Source organism: Mus pahari, chromosome 10, assembly GCF_900095145.1.
Source record: "Mus pahari chromosome 10, PAHARI_EIJ_v1.1, whole genome shotgun sequence".
Taxonomy (NCBI): Eukaryota; Metazoa; Chordata; class Mammalia; order Rodentia; family Muridae; genus Mus; species Mus pahari.
Window position 1 is genome coordinate 9,829,108 of NC_034599.1, and position 10,726 is coordinate 9,839,833.

At 48.9% G+C, this 10,726-nt stretch overlaps 1 protein-coding gene across 1 annotated transcript in view; it reads right to left on the reverse strand.

Annotated features, from left to right (window-relative positions):
• The window catches only part of Endod1 (endonuclease domain containing 1), a 26,654-nt gene extending 17,688 nt beyond the window's left edge, over nucleotides 1-8,966 (reverse strand). The window contains exon 1 of the mRNA XM_021207306.2: nucleotides 8,323-8,966. Coding sequence (XP_021062965.1) covers nucleotides 8,323-8,622 — 300 coding nt within the window. The 5' untranslated portion in view covers nucleotides 8,623-8,966. The remainder of the gene's footprint in view (nucleotides 1-8,322) is intronic.
• Nucleotides 8,967-10,726: the final 1,760 nt, after the last annotated feature.

Here is a 10,726-nt window from a genome sequence, read left to right on the forward strand (position 1 = left end):
ACCTGCCTCTGCCTCCTGAGTGCTGGGACTAAAGGTGTGCACCACCATGCCCGGCTGAGATTTGTTTCTTTGATAAACACAGACACATTATAAGAATATGTTTTCACTTAATCCCAGGTGTGGGGTGTGGGGCTGCTTCCGACTGTCCACAGTAGCTGACTATGATTTGCCTTGTGTCCTAGCAGGGGTACGATTTTGCCAGCTGCAGATAGTTCCGAGAGTGTGTGATGTTTGGAATTCTGGGGGCTTTTCAGAGGGTATATAAATGCTAGAGCCCCAAGAGGTGGTGGGTTGTTGGTTGCTGTTGGTTGCGTTTAAGTAGTTGTGTGCAAAGAAGAAACAAGAAGAAATTAGATATCCTGCCAGCAAAGATCAAACTTGCCCCAAGGAACTCAGTGCCCTGATCAGCAGGAAGTAGTCTAACAATAATGCCACCTCTTTCCTGACCCCAGACTTTATTTAAGGATCTCTTCTCTTCCCTTTTTCTCTCTTATCTACTGTTAGGGGGTTAAAGGATGGAGAAGGCTAGAAGAAGGAAGAATGTACAAAGTAGGAAAGACTAGCTACAGTTAGTATTAATTATAAACTTGAAATAATTAGAATTACTCGAAACATGGGCCTCTGAGAATTGTCTGCGAGTGTGTGTGTGTGGGGGGGGTTTAATTAGGTTAAGGTAGAAAGACACAACCATTGTGGGTGACAGTGGATCTCAGTATGCATGAGAGTAGAGAAAGCAAACTGGGTGGCACCTTGACTTCCCTGCAATGATAGATTGTAACCTGGAATTGTAAACCAAGTAAGCTCTTCATTCCTTATGGCTTTCAGCAGAGCAGCCATGAAACAAAGAACGACTATTAACTGCTCTTTCTATGTGATGAACAGCACCACCAACTGTAGGTTCACTCTGTACAGACTTCTAGGAAAAATCCATCCAGTGTCACTAAACTGTACTCATCAAATGGCAGCCCATCCCATGTCCCCCACCTCTAGTAGCCACAATAGTGTCTTTGCCCTTTCAGGCGAAACCAGCTCTTGATATGCTCTCGAACTGGCTCTTCCAGGACGGTTCTCTCAGTCACAGGAATCCCACGCATCATCCACAACTCCACCCATCCTCCTACTCCAAGATCCCTAGTCCTTTCTTCAAAACACATTGCGAACCACACTGTTGTGTCACAGCCCTCCAGATTCTGACTTAGCAAGTCTTGCTGAAAGACAGACAGTCCTAACTAGTCTCCATTTCTACTCTTAGTCCCTTAAGACTGTTACAGCAACACTGAAACCATTCTAGTAAATATGAGTTGAATCGCAGTGTCAGCCTCTGCTCCGAGCCATGCATAAGGACTGTCCATTTCACGTGGTGGAAAAGCCCACTCCTCGCAGCAGCCCACAGTGCCTGAGTGATGTAGCACCCTCCCCACCTCCAGAACTCATCTCCTGCTAAGCTTCCCACAGCCAAGCTGCCCTCTGGGTTCTTCCTCATGCAAGGATCACACACCAGACAGCCTTTGCACTTACAAAGACTTTTGTCTGGAATGTTCTTGCCTTAGATATCTACTCAAATAGCTTCCTCTCTCCCTTACCAAAGTTACATTCTCAATGACATCTTTACAAGAAAACCCCTTCACGCTTCACCTTTTCCTGATATCTTATGTTAATTTATTTTTCTCCTCAACATTTAAAACTACTGGTATGTTAACTTTTTAACTTACTCATGTTACTTACGTCTGTATCCTTTATCAGATAATGGCCCCAGACAGCAGGTAATGCAGTCTGTTTGGGTCACTGATCTAATGTCAGCAATGATGCATAGCAGATGCTCAATGAACTCTTGAATAAAGGGGCTTGGTGAAAATGTTGTGTGACTCTGGTAACAGTCGGGCAGTCTCAGCTCAGAACAATCTGAAATTAATGTATAAGTTAACCCAAACATAATATTTAATTTATATGTTTAAATAATGCCTTCGGAATGATTCCTTTAGTGTACGCTACACTCTGTCGCATCATGGTGTAGCGTCAGTAAAAGCTCAGCATGAGGGCAGAGTTGCCCAGCGACACCCACTCAGCGTAAGGGTCAGTTTTCTCTGCCCATCACTCCGTCCTTTTCTTTCTTTTTTTTCTTCAGACAGGATCTCATGTAGCCCAAGATGGTCACAAGCTTGCTATGTAGCTCGGGATGACCTTGATGACCTTGTACAACGCTGGTGCTCCCGCCTAGGCCTCCTGACAGCTAGGATTACAGGCAAGCACCCCAAGCCCACATTTCTCTTCCCGTTCGATGAACAGACACAGCGCGAGAGAATCACTGCTGTGACCCATGCCAAGTTTTGTGGAATGAAAAGGAAGGAGCATAGTGAAGAGGAAATACATCTCAAATGGGGAAAATTCCAGTTTCCCTGGATGCTGGTGCCTCTTACTGAGAGGAAAACTCCCCAGAGGCAAGAGCTGTACTGCCTCAGTGAGAAGCCCAGATATTAAAACGTTCCTGTCTCATAAAAAGCTCCATCCAATCACTGTGAGCCAAAAACAGCCATCAGCAATCTGAAGCAGTGATTTGAGAGCCACTTGTTTGTGGTAAAGCCAGAAGCTAACAAACAAACAAATAAACAAAAACCCAAACAAACAACCAAACCCAAACTGGTTCAAGTCCATAAAGCAGCAGATATAATCAGACAGCTTGAATTCTGAAGAAAATTTGAAAATATTTTAAGTGAAAAAAAACCCCTAATACTATATATGCTAATTACACTTTTCCCTGATCCTTCCCACTCAACTCCACACCCATTCTTTCACTTTAAAAAAAACAAAAAAAAAAAACAAATATTTGAGGTGGGGGTGGCATGGGGCAGGGGTGGCATGGGGCGGGGGTGGCATGGGTAAAGGTCACAGGCCAAGTCAGTGGGATCAGTTCTCTCTTCCCACTCTGCACGTTCCAAGGATTGAACTTAGGTCCTCAGGCTTGGCAGCAAGTGCCCTTAGCTGCTGAGCCATCTTGTCAGTTCAACTGGTGGTTTATGGCAGTGGCATGACAGAGAAGAAATGGAGCTAAAAGGTTCGATCACTCAGCACCAGAACGGGGCAGCCTAGGCTGAGTGACCTCGGATAACATAATTAGCCACGCTGAACATGAGTTTCTTAAACTATAAAACATGGGTCATTGGGGTCAAGAGTTATTACATCATTAAAAAGAAACATTTGATGGTAAAGACCTTTTCAAGAAAAGGATCAAGCATGGAGAGTTACCACTAGGTTACAGAGGGCACGCAAACCCTTATTCTGATCCTAAGAATGGCCTGTAGATTAATTCTCACAAATGATCCAATGTAGGAAAGGGTTCTGCTCTCTGAGGAAGTGGCAGGTGATTTTTCCGGGAGCCGTCCCCAAGTCCTGTATGTCCAGCCTCACCCAGGTTCTTAAATGCTCTTGCTCATTGTTTGTTTGTGACATGACACTTCTTGGTTGCTCAGCACCAGAGAGGGTGGAGGTATCCCTGGTGCCTGTCTGTGTTGCAGGTTTCTATCACTGTATTCCACCCAGGCATGCACCCATGCACCCATCCATGCGCACATCCATCCATGCCCACATCCATGCAATTTCTCACTCCTTCAGACTCTCCCCATGTACACACTGAGCACTGGCATGATGTAGGATATACAGTATTTGAGATTATTCATATGTCTTTGTGGGAATGCAAAAAGCACCCACCTAGTCCAGTGAGTGCGTATTTGCGGTTACCCAGAACCCATTAGGCCTTGACAAAGTACATACATTAATGCTTACTATAAGTTTCTACAGTTCCAGTGCTACACTGCATGCTTACTACACAGGCTTGTGTATTGCCACCAGGAAACCCTACACTACAGGGGGTGGGTGACTCTATTGCCTCTAATAAACAAATAGGAAAAACAAGGGTGGCAGTCACAGGTCCCACATCTTGCACACGGCAAGCCAGGAATCTGAACCAAGCCTTTTATCAAGAAGTAAGGCCCACGTCTTCTACACAGAGACTTAAACGTGTGTCGGCCTCTACAATCCGATCTCTGATACGATGAAGAGGGGGCTGAAACTACACTACATTAAATTTCGTGGTCAACTGTTTCTAGGTGTGTAGGCGGGAAGCAACTGTCAGAAACCGCAGACAGAGTACTTGAGGTTCTAAATGAGACGACTTCATGTGCATTTGCAAAGATATGAAATCCAGCCTTCCACGGCCCTCCAGAAACGTCCCATCACTGCAGAGGCAGCGGAGGTTGAACAGCATTTCCACATCTGCATGCATGTTCTGACTTGTTTGTGACCGTGGAAAAGAGGAAGAGTAGATATTAAGATTCTCGTGTGAAAGAGATAGGAGAATCCCTAGGTATAAAAGAAGAGCACCGATGACATGGAATGGGTCCTGTGTTCAGATACAAGCTGTATGATCCAGACTCCAATTAGATATGAGCCAATTCCTTCATGTCAATGATGAGGAGACAGTGACAAATCTATCTTTGTGTATCTTCTTAAGATCAATAGTGTGCACTGCCATCTGTCACTGATGGTGAGGCCAGTCCCCTTCAGTGTTTGCTTATAAGACAGGGTCTTTCATTTTGGATTTGGGCACAAGTATTCTTTTGAAAACACTAGTATCAGATATGAAAAAATTTTTATCTGTCATCAAGGTGTTGACCTTGTTCCTAAAATCTAACACTGCTCTCAGATTCTGTAATCTTGGGTGCAAACACAAGGAGGTTTTTCCCAACTGCTGCTCTCCAGCAAACCTTGGGGTTTTCTCTGTTTCCCTCTCCATTGTCCTTCAAAGCTTTCTATCAGTAGACTGTAGGGCTGGGGACCCTGGGGCCTGTGAGCACAGATGGGAACCAAACCATTGCTCAGGTTCAAGGCCCAGAGATGGTGCTGGATGGGAGGCCACAGAGAAAGGTTCTGGGCTCTACCCATATATATGTGTTGACAGCAGGGCTCCTTGCCAGCAATCAGGACAAGTTCCTGAGCCAGACAAGCACACCACCAAAACCATCTAAGCAGAGCCACACTGACCACTGAGCTTGAGTGACCCACCAAGCTCAGGGTTATTAGATCCATCACCGGTTAAGTTCTTTCTATGTGCTAAGTAAGCTCTATGTATGCGAGAATGAGTAACCTAATGTCCAACCTCCTCAGCCAGAATTCTAGGGCTCAAGCAGGGGAGACAGACAGAGAGACAGAGAGACAGACAGACAGAGAGACAGACAGACAGACAGACAGACGGAGCAATTACAAAACATTGCAGTAAATACAAAAATGAAGAAATCAAAGCTGGGCATGGCGGCATCTCAGCATTCAAGAGACTGAGACAGGATGATCCCTTAGTTTGAGACCTGTCTGGTCTACACAGAGTTCCAGGACAGTCAGGGCTATGCAGAAAAAAACCCTGTCTCAGAAGGAGAGGGAAGAGGAGAAGAAATCAGCCATGGTGGCTCACCATCCCCATACTAGAGGTAGAGGCAGGAGGATAGGAACTTGAGGACAGCCTGGGCTACATGGCGAGACTCTGTGGAGATTAGGAGATGGAGATTAGCAGAGGAGAACCTAGGAGTGCGGTCCTAACTTAGGGGGAGGATCTATTCTGTTGGGGAGTTCTTTGGGGAGAAGTCATTCCAGCAAAGATGTAAGGATGGAATGGGAGAAGGTGAAAGGTCGGGGTTCATGGGAACTGTGTAAGAACGGCATTCCTGCAGACCACAGGTAACGCCAGCCTTGCCACATTCCCGTGGGGCGTGGTGACAAGACGGATAGAGTCTGGCCAGGAACTAGGGTTCCCAACACCCAAACGCTCTTGTAAATCAAAGCGCTCGGCCTTCTGCTTGAACTTTGTCCCCAAGGTGTTGCTATTCAACACCTTAAAGGTTTCAAACACGGTTCTGCACCTGCCATTCAGAAGCCGCCTTCAGGGAAAGCTGCAGGCTGCCGGAGAGCTGCCCAGCTGGCCCGGGTGCCATCCTGCCTAAAGCACTGTCTGCCTCCTGGACCTCTTGATCATGCTGACCTCATAAGGTGATGTGGGCACAAACAGATTGGCAACAGAAACTTCTTGGAAGCATCTAGAAGCACCGAGAGCCCTGAGCAGGACTTACAGTTAGGCATCAGCTCAGAGGCTGGTGTTGAAACACAAGTAGGAACAGCTCCAGAGACCACCTGCATTTCTGTCTCCCCCTCCCCTCCCCTCCCTTGCCCTCCCCCTTCCCCTCCCCTCCCCTCCCCTTCAGTGTTCTTTGGATCCCCTGGCTGACTTCAAGGTAGGGTACTGTGGAGCCCAACATGATGCAGAGAAAAGAAGCCTTAGTTCTCAGCCTTGGCACTTCTCCAAGGGCATGGCGTGCTCAACTTGCCTGTTCTAAGACAGTCTCATGTAGCCCAGGCTGGCCTAGAACTCACTATGCAGCCTGAGGATAACCTTGACAATCTGATCTGAGTGCTGGAACTATATGGGTGACAGTATTGGGGGTAAATATATATATTTATACATACACACACACACACACACACACACACACACACACACACACGGCTAAGTGCATGCTGGGCAAACACTCGTCCCTCTGAGCCACAGCCCAGGCCTCCAGTACTATTTGGAAGTCAGGACATTTCACAGCTCCAGCTGCCCTTAGGAACTATTCCCTTTAGCTCTCCACCGGACCCCTTACTCCGCCCAGGGTCTCCACAGCCTCCCTGTCAAACACTGCTCCTTATGACTCTTACTAACAGGTCCAAGGCTCTGCCTGGGTCTCCTTGGGTGACTCCTTCACCTGCTCCTTCCTCCCATGATTCCTTTGAGTCCCTGGGCTCATAATCCAGTATTAGTTTACCTGCTCCACGCATTCCCAAGCAATGATCCAAGAATCTGCCACGCCCATCTCATACAATACCAGTCTGAGATTTCTTCTTCCTCTTTTCTGAACCCTGCTAATCCTTCCACACTCAGCACAATTGCCAACCACTCCCTCAGCTTCCCACTACCACCTTACCAACAGTTTAAATCTAACAGGACTCGGTCTACCTTGGTGAAATTATGTGTCTTCTGAGCATCGCAACAGCAGCTAGTACTTATGGGTCTCTGGAGAACTTGGAGCCCGCACCAGTCAACAAGGTCAACAGCTAGTCTTGGGGAAGCAGGATTTGAATACACACGGGGAGGCAGCAGGTGGTCACCAGGTGTATTCAGTATTCGCATGCCTTCACCCCATTATGTTTGTCCCCTCTCGCCACTAATGAACTTAGAATAGACTGGGTTGCTGCTTTCTTCCCAGATCAGGGGTACATAAAGAACTTCTAGGGGTACAGTGAGGGAAAGTAAGTTTAGGTCGGCACATGTCTTCCCTGTATGCACAAGCTAATAACTCTTTCTACTGGCCTGAGCTCAAAGGTCCCTACAGCAGGAGGCTGGACGCAGAAGGATGTAAGAAGGCAATATTGGTGCAGACTGCCTGAAACCTGCCTGGCCAGTGGTAGCTGGAAATATGACGGAGGTACACCCATACTTTCAGGTGGAGACACCTGAAAGCCTGGAGCTTTGTATTGGTGGCCGGCAGGAACCAAGGGCTGTGGGGCACACAGGGCTGGAAGGCTGGGTACTGTGTCAAAGAGGTCAAAGAGAGACAGGACAGGGTGTCTTACTGAGGAGACCTGGCAGAGGAGAGACAGCCGGCGGGTTCTGCATGGCCCATAGAAGCCTTTCTTGGTGTTTGATTCCTGCCACCAGACAGACCCAGCACTGTGAAAGGTCACTTGACTGCAGTGGTCTGATAATCTACAGATAGGAAGTCAGGAAAAACTGGTTTGTCCTTTCTGCGTGGGTACTACCCCCCTGAGCTTCTCAAAGTCCTTGCACTGTCAGAAGCTTTCCCCTAGCAGAAAGGGCAGTGATTTCCTAGCCTCAAGACCAGCTCACTCATCTCACCAGCTGGGTGGTCTTCTGCAAGCTCCTTCACCCTCCTTGCCTAAAGCTGCTTCCTGTAAAGTGGGGTGAACTTGCCCACCGCCCCAATGTTGCTGAGGGGATGTGAGCGGGCCTGGGAAGCTTGTGCTTCCCGCGGATCTGCTTGGTCTTGGCCACCAAGGGCTGTCTCCCAGTCCATGTTCTCTACTACCCAGGAAACCAACCAGACACTGCAGACGTCTGAGCCCAAAAGGAGGGAGGGCCATCTCCCCGGGGAACCTCCCGCCCCTGCGGCTTAAGTGGAGACTCCCACCCAGGCAAGGCAGGCTGCAGTTTGGGGATGGGGAGACGCTGGGGGGAAGGGTAGATCTGAACCTCAGATCCCGGTTCTCCCGAGCCCCGCTTACCTGCGGCTCCAGCAGCCCGCGCTGCTCGACACTGCGGGACGCGGGGCGCGCAGCGCGAAACGCGGAGAACACGGGGATGCGGTGGCCCGGACTGTACAGAGTAGCGAAGCGCTCGGAGCCCGCGAAGCGTTGACAGATCCTCACGTGCGCTTCGGTCGCCAGCCCGGCAGGCGGGGTCCCCGCGTAGAAGAAACGGTCGCATTCGCCGAAGCCCGCTTGCTGCGGGAGCAGCAGCCGGGCCTGCAACAGCCCTGCCAGGGCCAGGAGGCCGCCCAGCGCCAGCCAGCGCGCACAGCCCATGGCGGCCTCTGCGCGGCCGGGCGCCGCTAGAGCAGGAAAGTCCGCGGTGAGCCGCTCCGGCGGGGCGGCTCCGGGCCAAGGCCGCGCCCCTTCTCCGCCTCCACCCCGAAGATGGCTGCAGTGCTCCGCCGCGGCTTTCTGCGGCTGCACCCGCCCCTGGAGACCGGACACCTGCCGCAGCGCTGCTGTGTGCCAGAGCTTCCCCTCCGTGCTGGACTGGCTTAGCCCAAGGGACGGTCCCCAGGGCTGGCGCTGAGAAGCCGGACCTTGCGTGCACCAGGTTCCTCCGGGATGCACAGGGGCGGGAGATGTCCGCAGAGGAGATGGTGCCTGCCCTTCCGCATCAGACCCCAGTTAAGAAACCCTGTTAAAGCCGGGTTTTTGGTAGAGGCAGGGGGATCCGTAATTCATAGCTAAACAGGGCTCTGTAAGACCCTGCTTCAAATATAAATAAATAAATAAACGAATAAATACTAAAGGAAGTTCTTAGGCAGACAGCACAGCCCGGCTGTGGTTTACTCGGTATGAGCTTTAGACATCAAACCGAAACTCAGAGGGAACAAGACAGCCAACACCCTGTATTCATCCCACTGCTTACATGCCTCCGCACATCCGCACTTTGAATTAGTAGAGTGATAACCAGCAAGAGCAGGATCTTTGTTTGGTGAGCCTAGTATTAATTTTAAAAAAAACACAAAAAAACAAAAAAACATGCTAGACTTTCCCAGAAGGGAAAAGAATGTGGGAGGAACTTGAGACAGGCTGGTGGAATAAAGAGCAGAGGATGTCTAACTTGGGGCTGCCTTCCTCGGGGTGTCAGTTCAGATACCATCTTTTCAGGCCAACTTCCTTCACTGTATCCTAAAATCCTGTAGGAGTCACGCAGTGGATTAACACTGGGTTTTCAGTGATTCCATAAACAGCATGTCTAACGCTCATACCAAGTTAACCACAGCCGGGCTGTGCTGTCTGCAGAGTGATTGACTAGGATGTAAGAAACCCGGGTCCCACCCCAGTACAAGAGATAACTAGCTGTGGTGGTGTGCACAGGGACCAGGAGCTCAAAGGCAGGACCCTGTCTCAAAATGAAGTAATCAATTTAGTTTAAAAATAAATAATGACTTATATGTTTTCTCTGAGCCACTAATGGACTGTAAACTGAGGTTTGGAAACAACAGTATACAGTAGGTTAGGGAACCGAGAAGGGCGACTCAGGCTTGTAATTCCAGAGCAGGGGTTGAGACCAGCCTGGGCTACAAATCAAGACCCTGTCTCAACAAACAAACAAACAAAATAAATAAATAAAACATATCGCTGACAGCTTGGATCTCTCTACCATATTTCCAAGCGGAGACTGATGTCCTGGAGTGGTCCAGAAGGAATGAGCAGCAGAACCAGACTGGGAAGATGGCTTAGTGGTCACAGTGACCGCCAGACAAGCTTGGCGGGAGGGGGTGTGTGTCCCGATATGAGCAAGAGGATCTGTTTGCCTTTGATGCACAGAACCTGAGTTTACAAAGAAAAGAAGGGCAGGTGGCACAGACTTGTAATCTCGTGTTGGGGGCACAGAAACAGCGAAGTTCTTGGGGCTTGAAGATCAGCTTAGCCTCCTCGGTGAGGGTCAGGCCAGTGAGAGTCAATGTGGACAGCTCTAACACCCAGGTCTCTCACTATGTACATAGCTCTGCCCCACTGCCTCAGCCCCATACATAGTAGGCTTCAGCTTTATCTCCTCCTCCTGTGGGCTGCTGCCAGATATAAACATCTAATGTTGATAATACTATCAACTTGACTTCCTTGTGCTCATAGTAAAAGACTGGTTTTGATTTTGCTTTTGATTGCGCACATGCTTACCTTCCTAGGATAAAATTATACTTTTGAATTTTACTTTAAAAAATTAAAAATTTCCTTATCCCAAGATTCCAGAGGAAAAAACAATTACAGGATGGGAAGGCTTAGAGCAAATTCAGATATTTGCTGATCGCTCATTCCAGGGTAAGGCTGCCTTAGCAGCATCAAGAATGTTCAGGAACGCTTCCCAGTCTTCCCTGCTGTCTGCCTGGTCACCCTGAGGCTCTCCCTTTCCACAGACTCTGCTCACAGC